General features: G+C 37.3%; 1 protein-coding gene across 2 annotated transcripts in view; it reads left to right on the top strand.

The window, feature by feature from the left end:
* Positions 1-1,957: 1,957 nt before the first annotated feature.
* The window catches only part of oca2 (oculocutaneous albinism II), a 49,348-nt gene continuing 36,064 nt past the window's right edge, over positions 1,958-15,241 (top strand). Inside the window, exons 1-6 of one of the 2 annotated variants that reach the window (XM_058074142.1) lie at positions 1,958-2,175; positions 4,730-4,811; positions 5,032-5,108; positions 5,632-5,740; positions 12,110-12,334; positions 15,131-15,226. In XM_058074142.1, the coding sequence (XP_057930125.1) occupies positions 12,117-12,334; positions 15,131-15,226 (314 nt within the window). In that variant the 5' untranslated portion in view covers positions 1,958-2,175; positions 4,730-4,811; positions 5,032-5,108; positions 5,632-5,740; positions 12,110-12,116. Of the gene's footprint in view, positions 2,176-4,729; positions 4,812-5,031; positions 5,109-5,631; positions 5,741-12,096; positions 12,335-15,130; positions 15,227-15,241 lie in introns of both variants that reach the window. The other variant, XM_058074143.1, reaches the window with a different exon arrangement.

The raw sequence follows: 15,241 nt of genomic DNA on the forward strand, positions 1-15,241 counted from the left end.
CGGAGTACTACAAGTCACGGCGTTCCACGAGACAAGGGACCCCCTCGGGGTGCCTCGTGTACGTGCAGCCCAGCAGGTGACTGTTCTTCCTCAATGGCAGACATTGTTGGTGCTTACTTCCAGCAAACAAACCATCAATTGGTTCCGCCGAATCCAGCTTTTTTTTTTTTCTGATTGCTGCGGCCTAAGATGCATGACTTGATGGCAGCCAAATATTTTCCAAACAGCTATGGCAAAAGTTGTCATGATTTGAGCTTTATTTGTTGTCTACAACATTGCATCCACTTGGGCTTTTCTGAAGCTGGCATCAATGTTCCACAGATATGTATGCCATGTCATTTTAGTAAGCTTAACCACCAGAAGACCAGGATTTCAACCAATATAATAAAAATATGCTTTATTTACATATTTAAGTTGAGTTTTTCAACATTGGCAGCAGTTTAGCGGACCCCCCAGGATTTCACTGGCTTTTTTTTGGAGAGGATTTTGTGGTTTTTGCCAAAAATTGTGTGTGACAGTCAGAGGTCTAAAGCCAATAACCCAGAATAACCCAGATTCTTACTTTACATACATAAGAGCACAGATCTACGGCATATTCCCCCCCACAAATATTGTGATTCATACCAAAATAATAAACCTAAATTTTTTGGATCAGTCTATGATATTTTGTAGAACCTGCTGGGAACTGCATTTTTTTTTTTTTACAAGCGATCTGACCATTTTTTGTGGAGTTATATGCACAAATGCTGAAAATGCTCCTATTTCGCAACGTTAAAGAACACTTTAAACATTTCCTGGATCCAGACAGGGATCTGGATCACTCCCAAAATTTAATCAGTTCTTCAATATCCCATTTCCGACAATTTCTCAAAATTTAATCCAAATCCATTTAGAAATTTTCAAGTTACAGTAAACCTCGGATATATCGGATTCAATTGTTCCCACTGGTTTTGTCCGATATAAGCAAAATCCGTTATATACGTATACCGGTAAATGTCCGTTTTACGCATATATCGGATTTATATCCGGTATATGCGTAAATCGGATTTTATCCGTTATAAAAAGGCACTTCCTTGACTATTTTTCCAATGTACCTGGACGCGCAGGCAACGCTGCAAACGCTGCAAATGACGTCGTATAGCGGCCTGTCACGATTCGGCGAATCAGAGCGCCACGATGCGGCCATCCGATATATGCGAGGGAAATTTAATGGAAATGCATTGGAACAGGACTGGAGATTTTGTCCGAAATAGGCGAAATCCGTTATAAAAAATCCGATATATGCAATGAATTTTTATTGGAAATGCATTACAGAAAAATCGGTTCTTTTTTATCTGTCCGTTGTGAGCGAATTTCCGATATATCCGAGTCCGATATATCCGAGGTTTACTGTATTTTGAACACAAACAAGTAAACTCCAGCTTGGTGCTTTGATAAATTGATAATGTACCAACATTGTGTATTGATGAAAAAGTGCCCAATGCTAATCACTATGCAGATAAACTAAGATAAGATAAGCTAAGCCAAACTAAGCTAAGGTAAACTAACCTAAGCTATGCTAAACTAACATAAGCTAAACTAAACGAAGCTAAACTAAGCTAAGCTATGCTAAACTAACATAAGCTAAACTAAACAAAGCCAAACTAAGGTAAACTAAGCTAAGCTATGCTAAGCTAAGATAAGCTACGCTAAGCTAAGCTTTCACTTGTGGAACTTCACTAGCAGTGCATGTTTGTTTGTTTTTCTAAACAACCAAAAGTGACCTGGGTGACCGCAACCTGACCCTGAGACCTATATGACCCTGGTTTTAGCCTCCTAAGATCCTGCCCAAGTCATATACACACACACAAACACACTTTCGACATAAAATGTTAAAATTAGCGCTGTCAAAGTTCCCTTTAACGGCGGCAATTTTTTTGATGCTGATTAACGTGCACGCCTCCTGTTTGACCCTCGGCCCCCACCGTAGTTTGACTGAAGCACGGTAACTGTAGCTACAAGCTGGAACAAATATTGATGGGAAATGGAGAAAGAAAAGAGTATTTAGATTGGTAAAGTTAGCTTCAAAGCCCTGGCAGATGGCTCTTGTAGCAAAACCAAAGTTATTTGTATCTACTGTCGCTGTGTTTGACTTCTCACGGATTCCATGGCCTGCCAGAGACTGGAGCAGTGCAGGTATTGTTTTTATTGTCATATACAGTGCTACCTTGGCATAAGAGTGGCCCAACTAACCAGTGCTTTTCACATTTTTACATCTCTCTGATGATTTTGGCATCGAACTGCCAGCTAAATTGGACTTCCGGCTGCTATTGACGGGCTGTCAATGTGATGACCGTGGCTGAAGTCCAGTGTTTTGCTAGCGTTAGCCATTTAGCATAGAACTACCACAATGATGCACATTAGCACTTAAAGTCATCAAATCTTACCTTTATGCATTCCCACATAGTATCAGCATTCGGGAGCAAGTATGAGGTGAAAGAAAAAGGGGGAAAATACATCCAAATACATCCATACAGCCCTCTTTGCATCGGAAAACGGTACTTCGGAGTGTTCAATGACCGTCGAAAAAGTAGGACAAATCGCAAATCGTATTAAACATTCAGAAACTGTGGAAATAGTTACAGTATTGTAATAAAATAATATTCACTATAATATAATTATTAATTTTTATGTATTTCAATGGGTTTTAAAAAAGAAATGAAATGACACTAGGTTTGCAATTTGGATTAAATGTTTTATGACTATTGCCCAATGTTTTAGGTATTTTCATTTGTACATTTCATGAAGGAAAGGTGCATTGAGGCAATTCTTTAATAATAATCATTTCTGAATTTTCCTAAATAGGCTTTTTTACTCAAAAAACATTTAGAATTAAAAACCGGTATCATAAATAAACAAATCTTATTTTGAGCTGACACAAATAAACAAAACATGTTAGTGTGAGAGGTCTCACTTGCTCACATTTTGTATTTGCTGTGGTTTGTGGGCAAGTTTAAGAGCTAATATGCTAATAATAAAGAAAAATAGTAATACAAAAATATGCTTGCTGACTGTATTTTTTTAAACCTTGGCCCAAAGTTCCCAAATTGATATCCATTTACATAAAATTTGATGGAATTATCGTTGTAGTTGCACTACAAAGATATTTCCCTTACTTATTATGGATAAAAACTTATTTCCATCTGCAATTAAATGCGATTAATTGTGACTTTACTATGGACAAAATGTGATTAATCACGATCATATTACTCAATTGACAGCCCTAGTTCAAATTATAGCTGCAAAGTGCAGTGTTTATCAAATGCAGCAGATAACATGTCATATATAAAGATAGATGGTGTGGGAAGGGTGGGGTTGGGGGGCATGTTCCTAAAATGCCATCTGTCGCTGATCTGTCTGACCTTTCCGCTCCTTAAATCTGTGAAGTTGGCTTACTTTGTTGTTGAGTGTTAGGATCAGCGGATGACATTCCAGTGAGTCTCTTCAGAGAAGAAAAAGCTAAAACGAATCTGAAAAGACACAATAAATAAACACACCAGACACAATAATGTTAACAGTACTCCTTGGACTTCATGTACGCCGCAAATAACAATATAACACAACATTAATTACCCTGGGGATCAATCAAGTTTCTTCCAATCTCTAATCCCCTCTAATAGTCTTCATGTCACAGATTTAGTTTTGAAGGCGTCCCAACATGAGTGTTTGCAGTTGGATGCCCTTGCACCCTTCCATCAAGGCTTAAACATCCTAATTTGGATCAGCACCAACATTCTGGACTAAATTTGAATCCATTCATCAGGAAAACAAATCATGTTTCAAGTAAAAAAAAAAAAAAGAAATGCACATTATTATAGAATTATATTTGTATTGTGTGTGTGTACATTTATATCATTCATTTATTCATTCATTTTCTACCGCTTATCCTCACAAGGGTCGCGGGGGATGCTGGAGCCTATCCCAGCTATCTTTGGGCGAGATTTATTTTTTTTTATTTATATCGGTTTTCATGATTTAAAAAAAAAAAACCGGGACACCACCTGTTTGAACTGCTGCCTTCAAGGAGACGGTACATTTCAGTGTCACCTTATGTGTTTATTTAGGCTTTTTATATGTTTTTAGGCTCTTTTTTATAGCTTTTATGTACGGTCGTCAATCATGCACTGACTGGTTTGCACTTTAATTTTGTTTTATCATAACAATGACAATTAAGATATTGTAATTCCAACTGATATCCCATTTTTATGCTGATATCGGGCCAATAATTATCGGTATCAGATTATCGGACTACTACTTTATTCCCATACTATAACTTGAGTTTCCAACTGTGATAACTATATTGTGTTTCGTTTCTCACATAAAATAAGACTTTATTTATTGTTCATTCATTCATTGATTTGTGCTGGAGCCTATCCCAGCTGTCTTTGGGCGAGAGGCGGGGTACACCCTGGACTGGTGGCCAGCCAATCACAGGACACATATAGACAAACAACCATTCACACTCACATTCATACCTATGGACAATTTGGAGTCGCCAGTTAACCTAGCATGTTTTTGGAATGTGGGAGGAAACCGGAGTACCCGGAGAAAACCCACGAATGCACAGGGAGAACATGCAAACTCCACACAGAGGATGAGTGGTAGAAAATGAATGAATGAATAATATATATATCATCATATATACGTATGACGATGAATATTAGTATGATGATATAAAATTTCAATTCAGGTCACGCCCATCTTGATGATCCCCAAGACCTTTGGGAAAATACTCTGTGGTCTGACGAGACAGATGTTGGACTTTTTGGAAGGTGAATGTCCCATTACATCTGGTGTAAAAGTAACATCGCATTTCATAAAAAGAACATCATAGTAACAGTGAAATATGGTGGTGGTAGTGTGACGGTCTGGGGCCGTTTTGCTGCTTCAGGACCTGGAAGACTTGCTGTGATAAATGGAACCATGAATTCTGCTGATAGAGAATGTCCGGCCATCTGTTGGTGACCTCATGCTGAAACTTTTGTTCTGCAGGAGGCTGTAAACACTCGGTTCCAGAGAGTTCTTTTCTAAGACCGACTACACCGACTTCCTTATATGGGCATTCCCAGGTACAAGCTTGCCCTCACTTCGCTCTGCTCTGATTTCACCGTGTTAGCACGGAGCTGGTGGAATAAATTACAAAGAGCGTTTTGGAAATCCAGCTGGAAGAGGTGAAGATTCTGAAAGATCTAGAAAGCTTTCTGTGCGGGTTATGATGTGTAGCTGCTCTAAAGGAGTCCACAAGTCAATATAAAGGGCTGAAAATGAGCATCATACTGTAGGTCCCCTTTAAAATGCCATCCTCGTGTGTTGCTCCCATGTTGTCAACATGAGTTTAATCCAGAGTATTGGGAGTAGATGTGAAGGAGGAGGAGGTGTGTGTGTAGCGTTGGTATGAGAAAGTCTTGTGTTAAGCTGCTATTAGCAAATGTGCCCCTCCTCCTCTCTCCTTCTACTCCCCCTCCTCCCTCCTCCCTCCATGCTGAGCTCTTCTCCAACCGAGTGCTGAGGAACATCTGCCTCCTTCGCTGGGCGCACCAGAGAGGACATCAACGCCTCAGCCTCCCCTTTCTCCTTCATCTTCTTCCTCAGTTTTACAAGGTCGGCTGCAGACCAACAGAACCAGAACACTTCATCTCTTGGATCTCACACTTCATCTTCATCCCCATCATCATCATCATCATCCTCACCGCCATAAACGGTATGTACCAGCCGACAAAGCTTTGCTCTAAAAGGTTTTGAAAAGTGAAAACCTCTCACTTTGGCTCCTCCAGGAGTTATAAAAAGGCGTACTACCTGGATTGTATTACTGGATTTATGTAACCAAAGTATTTTCTTAGAAGTAGTTTCCATCATCAAAGGCTGAATATTACATTTTCAGTTATATTTACAAATATTATTTTGAATAATATGCTTTTCAAAATATTATATATAATATTATTTAATAATATTGAATATGTTATTCAAAATAATGTAAAATAATGTTTTGATAAATATTTCTAACTTTAATATATAAAAATTATATACAATATGATTACATTTCATACATCAAGTTTTTTTTATATGTTTATTTTAATTATTTTGTATTTTATTATATATTATGTTAATTGTAATTTTATACTGTACAACATTTTAATTTCTTACAATAATTGCATGTAATAAATGATATGATATGTAATGAATACATGAAATTAACTAAAATTAATTCCTATAAGTAAGTGGCTGTAGGCAACCTCCAGGTATATTACTTTAATTAACTCCACTAGGTGTCAGTAGCTGCATATGAAGTATAATGAATAAACAATTTTTAAAATTAATATGATAATATAATAAATTTACTATATAATATATTAATTATTATTAATTATAATAACAATGTTATTATTATTAAAAAAATAGACTAAACATAAAATATTGTATATGTTAAATGTTTGGTATGTATATATTTATATGAAATATTTTAACATATTGGATATATACAGTAGTTAATATAGTATAAACATTTCACTAAAATATGTTTTAATTATTTCAATTAAAAATAATTTATATAATAATACATGATACTATTTGCAATCAATACAGTCTATTATACATATTATTTTACTTATATTTATTAAATTAAGTTAATATAATGCATATCATTTACAAATACATATTTTAATGCTTTAATGCTTTATTAATAAATAAATAATTCAATATATAATAAACAGGTGCATCAAAGGCAAATACCCACTGTGCAACATTGGTTCTACAGCTGCTGTGGTGTGCAACGTACTCATTGCTCATAAATTACCATGTGGTCAAAAAGAGCTACGTTTGTAGCTTTCTCATGCACTCCAAATCATTGTTAAAGTTTTTCATTATAATGAATGTTCACAAATTTGTGGTACGGTGGTACCTAATCAGTTTGTTCTAGAAGTTTTGACGAAAACTGCAACGTTCAGAAACCGAGGTCATTTTTCCCACAGGAAATGATGGCAATCCATTTAAATCCAAAAATGAATTTGATGGAGAATAATTCTAGATTTACAGTAAAATAATTAAAAATGAGAAATGGATGGAACTTATTGTTGATGAGGGAAGCCCTCATCAATGTCTGGTGAAATTAAATTCAATAGTGTTATTGACCTTCTGCTGCCAATTGTAACTTCCTTTGGCCCCATGGTGGGTTATATAGCAGTCACACTGAATGAATAATGCAGTCAACCATGCGTAGGGTGCTTTACAGGATAGGGTGCTTTCGTGTACAGGGTGAAGGACTAGTTCTTAGAGTTTCACCACATAATTCATCATCCATGAAGTCTTTCCAAGGATGAGAGGAAACAATGGAGGCTGATGTCCATTGAAGGCATCAGCTGAGCGGCCTGTAGCGGGGGGGGGGGTCAGTGGATCGGGTCAGCAGCGTCAGACATGTGCTCGGTCAGTGGTGTAAAGGTTGCATGAATCCGCCGGGATTATTGCTCACATGGAGGCCCGGCTGGAGCTCACGTGTAGCGTTAGAGGGTCATACCATGAATGTGCGCCTTTGAGGAAGGCGCTACAGTAGACTGGGGGGGGGGGACGACGACTCAGACTCATTTCTTGAACGTCGGCAGGTCTGTTATTCAGAGTCTTTATCCATGCTTGAAAGATGATGGCGCTCGCATCTCATCCAGTGGTTTTGCACAGATACTATCAATAAATACATATTGTCATCTTCTCAGTTCCCTTCGTACTCCTTAGTGACAAAACATGACAGAAAATAACCAAGAACCATTTGTTAAACGTGACAAATTCTTTCTGTTACTTAGCGCTAAGGAATTTCTTTGAATTGCACCCAACTGAATTCCACTACCTGTCATTCCCATTTAACATCCTGTGTGCTGGAGCCAGTTCAATTCCTAATCCAGTTGAAACATGCAATACTGCAGAAAGACTGATGCACACACAAATGCTCAAGTTGCCGTTTTGGAAAATTCGGCATAGAAATATGGTCAAATATCTGAAAGTACTAAATAACTTTTTCAAATATCCCTATTGGTGTGGACATGGTAAAGAACGAGTCCATTTGTTTAGGGCAGGCGTGTCCAAAGTGCGGCTCGTGGCCATTGTGGCCCTCTTGTAGGCATTATATTACATTATTAGTATTATTATTCATGACATTTTGGTAGCATACAGTTGTAAAAGATGAAAGAAAAAAAATCATGTTAGGAAAAACCTAAAAAACTACGAATAAAGTTTCAATTTCAGGTCAAAGTTAGGTTATGTATGAGAATAAAGTCAAAATATGCTGGCGATAAAATTTCTGTAAAAATTTACAGAAGAGCAAAAACAACAATAACAGGAATGAAAAACCAGCTGTAACTTTATTAGAATAAAGTCACTTTTAAATTACATATATATAATATTTTGAGGAGAGGTAATGTCATTTTAGTGATATACAGTTAAATATTAAAGTAATTTTTTTTAAAAGTCATAATAAGAGAAAGTTGGTTAGCTGGCCACACAGCTAGGAGATCCGAGTTTGATTCCACCCTTTTTCTCCCGGTACTCCGGTTTCCTCCCACATTCCAAAAACATGCTAGGTGAATTGGCCACTCCAAATTGTCAATAGGTATGAATGTGAGTGTGAATGGTTGTTTGTCTATACGTATGTGCCCTGGGATTGGCTGGCCACCAGTCCAGGGTGTACCCCGCCTCTCGCCCGAAGACAGCTGGGATAGGCTCCAGCACAAATCAATGAATGAATGAACAATAAATAAAGTCTTATTTTATGTGAGAAACGAAACAAAATATAGTTATCACTGTTGGAAAATCAAGTTATAGTATGGGAATAAAGTAGTAGTGCGATAATCTGATACCGATAATTATTGGCCCGATATCAGCATAAAAATGGGATATCAGTTGGAATTAGAATATCTTTATTGTCATTGTTATGATACAACGAAATTAAAGTGCAAACCAGTCAGTGCATGATTGACGACCGTACATAAAAGCTATAATAAAAGAAATTAAAAACATATAAAAAGCCTAAATAAACATAAACATAAATAGGTGACACTAAAATGTACCGTCTCCTTGAAGGTAGCAGTTCAAACAGGTGGTGTCCCGGGTTTTTTTTTGAAATCATGAAAACCGATATAAATAGGTCAAAATGTTTGCCCACTTCTGTACTTTAAGGAAGTTTACCAGAAACAATGATTTTTTTATGGTGACCAAACATCCTGTTTTCCCAGGACATGTCCTTTTTTCACATCCTGTCCTGGTTTTCCATTTGTTCGTTTTTATTTTTAAGAAATTAATGGAAATGTCCTGGTCGTCATCTTTTTTCCATCAAATTGGGTGGCCTCAGGGCATTCTGCTGCATGTAACATAATCCTACTTTTTGAAAGTGTTGCCAAATTAGGTCTTGTAAAATTGGGGACAAGTTTGTATTTGATTATAGATAGTATTTTGTCCTGATTGTTGCGAATGAACATATACTTCCCATTTTTTTGTTTTTACATCCTCGCTGTCCACTGACTCCTGGGCTTGTGTGCCTGTGAGAATTTCTGCATGACAATTTCACACCAGGCCTAACAGCCTTGTCCAATTCATGTGACGGGCCTCACGCCGCCCAAGAATGATACTGATTGTGGGGCCTCCCACCGTGGGCTGTGTGTGTAAAAGCGCATGATAAACTTGCTTTTTTAAAAATTATACACACTCCTTTGCCACAGTTGAAATGAATGGAATGGATTTGAAGCGGTGTTGTTGGAAGGTGTCGTCTGTGTTATCACTGTTTGTGCTGGGCCACATTCGCCATCTTGGTTTTCAGCATGTTAGAGAGTGTGTCGAATCGACTTTTTCTGCTTGAGTAAAACCCTTAAAGCCTTAAGGACATGACCGCGGTACGGTTGGCGACGGTAAATCCCCGTCAGGCTTGTATTTCCAGCATGGCGTGTGTTGGCGATAGCGCCGTCAGTTATTTAAAGAGTGGAACGTCACAGCAGCGAGACGCAGCGATGTTACGTTCAAGAAGAGGCATGTGGATAAAGTTCTCAGTTATTTTCTGGCCCCAATTACTGTTGAGTAATTACTGTAGTATTTATTTATCTGTACAAACCACAGTATCGTTCAAGCATAAAGACAACTTTGAAGACATTTTGTGGCTTCACTATATCATGGTTTTCATAATAGGTTTTCATGAATTCATAAATCATGGAAAAAAAATATGAATCTGCTCATCAAAGCCGGTTTCAAACCAGCTCATCAAACAAATTTAAAATATTAGCTAATGACAACACAACTGAACACAAAATTATTAAGGGAGAAAAAAAATCTGAGTTCAAGTGGAAGAAGGTACAAAGTCCTCTCTAAGGCTTTGGGACTCCAGCTATCCATAGTCAGAGCCATTATCCACAAATGGTGAAAACATGGAACAGTGGTGAACATTCCCAGGAGTAGCCGGTCAACCCTCAACCCCAAAACACAGCAACAATCCAAGAGGTCACAAAAGACATCACAACAACATCCAAAGAACTGCAGGCCACACTTGCCTCAGTTGAGGTCAGTGTTCATGACTCCACCATAAGAAAGACACGTGGCAAAACCACTGCTTCATCTCAATTGAGGAAACATCTTGATGATCCCCAAGACCTTAGAGACCTTTTAGAAGGTGTGCATCCCATTACGTCTGGTGTAAAAGTAACACCGCATTTCAGAAAAAGAACATCATTGCAACAGTAAAATATGGTGGTGGTAGTGTGATGGTCCTGGGCCGTTTTGCTGCTTCAGGACCTGGGAGACTTGCTGTGATAAATGGAACCATGAATTCTACTGAAGGAGAATGTCCGACCATCTGTTGGTGACCTCAAACTGAAACCAACTTGGGTTCTGCAGCAGGACAATGATCCAAGGCATGACCTTAAAATGGCTTCATGCTGGAAAAGCCACCAATGTGACTGAATGACAACAATTCAGCAAAGATGAGTGGGCCAAAATTCCTCCACAGCGCTGTAAGAGACTCATTGCAAGTTATCACAAACGCTTGATTGCAGTTGTTGCTGCTAAGGGTGGCCCAACCAGTTATTAGCTTTACGGGGCAATCACTTTTTCACACAGGGACATGGAGCTTTGGATGTTCTGTATGCATGTTGAAGTAAACATTACATATGTTGTTCCAAAATGAACCATCATTCATTCATTCATTCATTCATTTTCTACCGCTTATCCTCACAAGGGTCACGGTGGTGCTGGAGCCTATCCCAGCTGTCTTCGGGCATCGTGTAGTGTAAAAATGTCTGAATTAAGTTAAACCTGCTATTGCAGGTTCAACATGGGCTGATGATCCAGCCCTAACACACACCAAGTTAAAATTCAACACTAAACCCCTGCTGTCATTTCACTTCCACCCCGCACCCCCCCCCCCCCCCCCCCACACACACAGACGCACACATTTTTCAGCCAACCACACAAGCACAAGTCTTATTTATGTCAAATTATGTGTTATTATGTCTACTATATTCAGTAATGGGAGTGTAAAATTATTATAGGGGTGTTATTTTATGTCTCGAGGGCTCTAATAATGTAAAACAATGTATTTAGAAGGTTATTCTGTGCTGTAATACCAAACATATTCATATATTTACAAATAAGAAATCCTACTTTGCTGAAATTCTAAAATCCAGCTGAAATGAGTACGTGTTTTAGAACGGTTCAAAGTTGTTTTTCAAACTATATTTTAGTTGGGAGCATTCAGACTACAAATCCTGTTTGTAATAATTGTTTTCTTGTTACTGGTAATGTAATTAATGACTGTTTCAGACGTTACAACAGCGTTACTGTTAGCAAGAGTAGCGAAATAGCTCGTCAACTAGAGTGGTGTTTGCTCACACTCAGGGAAACACTGCCCCCTAGCACTTTGGTAAACAATTGCAGCCCTCAGACCTAATCTCATGAAACATCTCACAAATTCTTTTACATAATGAAGGCTTTTCATAAACGTAAGACAAAAGTGACTTTCCCATGCATGTTACTAATTCTATTCCTCTTTTAGGAAAGTAACTAATGCTATGATGTATTGTTTTTCCCACCCTGGTGCTTGCTGCAGTGTCACCATGTACTTGGAGAACAAAAGCAACCTGGACTTGGACATGTCCCAGGCCTCGGCGCCGGTCCACCAAGCCCGCAACAGCCTGAGGTCACCAGAGGGCGTTGCCGGGAACTTTGATGAGCTGCGTCTCCTGCAAGGCATCTCGGAGAGGAGAGAAACTCAAAAGCTGCAGCAGTCGGCCGGCAGGAGTCAGGGCTACGTTCCTGTTCGCCAAGAAGATGGGTAAGACGACCACAGTCGTTTTGTTTGGTGGGATGCTGTGTTTTTGTACGATATCCAGTAGTGCAGGAAAGGTCAAACTGCAGGAAATGTTTGACTCACAGTCAACATTCTATACCCAGTAAAGACAACTTTCTCACCATTTTAGTTTAGCTTAGCATTTGCTATTGTAGATGCCCGTAACTTATTCTCCCGTCTTCTTCTCGCAATTTTTTTTAAATATTGAAAATGTAGATGCTGATGCAAGCTCACGTAACCTAACGTCTTCTTGTAAAAAACGCAAAAAACAAAAAATCATTAGTGTGATTAATTAGAATAAAGAATTAATATAAATAAATATAAATAATAAATACTAAAATAATAATTACTAAAATTAAATAAATAATAAAATAATAAAATAATAAAATAATAAAATAATAAAATAATAAAATAATAAAATAATAAAATAATAAAATAATAAAATAATAAAATAATAAAATAATAAAATAATAAAATAATAAAAATAATAAAAAAGTGTAGATGCCATTGCAAGTCCACTTATTCCCCATAACTTTTCTTGGTGAAAAAGCTGCAAAAATAAAACATATAACTCAATAAAACAATTACAAACCAAATATATTAATAATAAAAATTTAAAAAATAAAAATATTGTAGATGAATAAAGTAAATGAATAAAAAACATAAATATACATACAATACAAATACATAAAAAAACAAAAAAATACATATGACAATAACTGTAAAAATGAAAAACTAAAAGGTCTAAATGACGGATATGAGTCAGCTTTTCATGTTTCAAAGACACTTGTTGTTTCAAAAAGTTGCAAAAATTATGAAAAGCCCCCCCCCCAAAACAAATAAAATTTTCAATAATTTTAATAATGTAATAAATTTGAATCATTATTAAAATATATAAGGAAAAAATGAGTATACATGCTGATGCAAATCTGTGTATTTCATGTAACTTCTGAAGAATAATAATGAACTGAAAAAGAAGCAAAACATCAGTTATTCCTATGAAAGTCCTCTAAGTGAAGGCTCATAAAGTCCCGTGTGATGTCATGCTTAAAGCCGCTTCACACTTGAAGTTTTGTGCGACTTTAGAAGTGTCTTTTTGGCATTGTACAACATTCAGGTTCGGCTGGACTTGGATTACTCAAAGGTTCCAGTTCTTTCCTGCCTCACTGAATATCAAGTTACCATATACGGTTCCCTAGCCAATAAAGAGCACATTTTAACATGACATCTTTTTAGTGCTTCACAAACACAAAGTGCTGTTGAAAAAGTGATAGCTCATGTGTTACACAACACAATCCATATTCCAATATTCCATATTCTTTGGAAGCACACATGCAAAATCACATTACACGTCAAAACTACAAAGGGTAAACATACACGGATACACGGAAAAATATTACTGGGAATTTGCTGTATGTGTATGTGTGTGTCACATGACATGCTCTTGGCTGGCCATACACGGTAAATAAAAAATGCTCCAAAATGTTTTCTTAACTATAAAAGCAGTACTAAAAAAGTAGACCTGTATATTTCACCACAAAGAATCAAATCATAACATTTTGCTGTTTAATACTACTTACAGTACATGCTGTCATTGTATTACTTACAGTCATTACCAAGGAAGTCTTGTGTCTGCTGCCCCCCAGAGGCCGAAAGGTGCCTGTTACAGTGAATCATACTCAGAATGGCTAGCTAGTCTGGCGTAGTTTAGCTCTTAGCTTCTCATGTTAATTAGCGAACTCAGCCTTTCCCTGTGGAAATACTGCAAAATGACTTCAATATATGGAATGTAAATAAGTCACTTGTTGTGTGGACGCTAGACACCCTTGTGCGTCATTTTTAATATGTGTGTAATATGTGTATAATTGTGAATAGTTATGGCTATGACTAGCGACTTAGCTAAACTTATTTTTTGGTTCCTCTGGTGCGTTCAATGTCAGACTAACTGGGGCGGACGTTAACCAAGGTATCACAAACGCATCTCAGCTGTGTGATATAGGTGTTACATTATTATTAGTGTGAATTTTCTTCTTGAATAATTTTTTTTACAAATTTCTTTTATTTTATTTTATTCCAATAATATTATAACTTCTTCTCCAATGCAATTTTCCAAAAATTACAACTTTAGTTTGGTATGGCTCACATATATTACAACTAAAAGAACCTCCTTTTTTCTTTAATTTTCAACTTGCAACTAAAATTATGTTATTTTCTTTTTGTATAATACTTTTTTCGCGTAATATTTTGACTTTGTTCTTGTGAAATTACTCCTGATGTGCTTTTTTTTCTTGTTAAATGATATTTTTTATACAAAGTCAGCCATGTGCCGCAAATAGGCCAAATGGTATGCAAGTATTACTACATGATATGAAATATATTTGATGCTGAAACACTTGTGGATCATAGAAGCACCTTTAGCTTGGGCCTGTTCTCAGGATGTAATGTCTAGGAAAGTGGCATGAAATGTGTAGCGTGGTCAAGGCAACAGTGCTGGAAATATCTGTCACGTGTTAGTAGCAGCAGAAAACCTACCAATAACATAACCTCCCACCTGGAGACCCAGCTGGTCCTCCTGGGGAGGGGCACCAGCTTGCAGGTCCTTCAGTGCAGCAGCAGGGTGACAAAAAAAAATGATCTAATAATCAAGTCTTCCTTGTTGTGACAGGAGAGCATCTGGCAGTCTGCTCACACACATGGTACATGGGGTCAAAGTTCATGAAAAGCCTTTGTTTCCCTGTGAAATGATACTATGATTTTTTTTTTTGCATATTTTTCTTCCAGGCACAATTATAGTGTGGTTAATATTCTGACTGGGAAGACAAATTCAGCCAACATCTCAGAGAGGTCACCTCTGTTGAGGTTCCCTCAAGATGACAGGTGAGCATAGCGCCC

Source organism: Doryrhamphus excisus, chromosome 5 (assembly GCF_030265055.1).
Source record: "Doryrhamphus excisus isolate RoL2022-K1 chromosome 5, RoL_Dexc_1.0, whole genome shotgun sequence".
In the NCBI taxonomy this organism is placed as follows: domain Eukaryota; kingdom Metazoa; phylum Chordata; class Actinopteri; order Syngnathiformes; family Syngnathidae; genus Doryrhamphus; species Doryrhamphus excisus.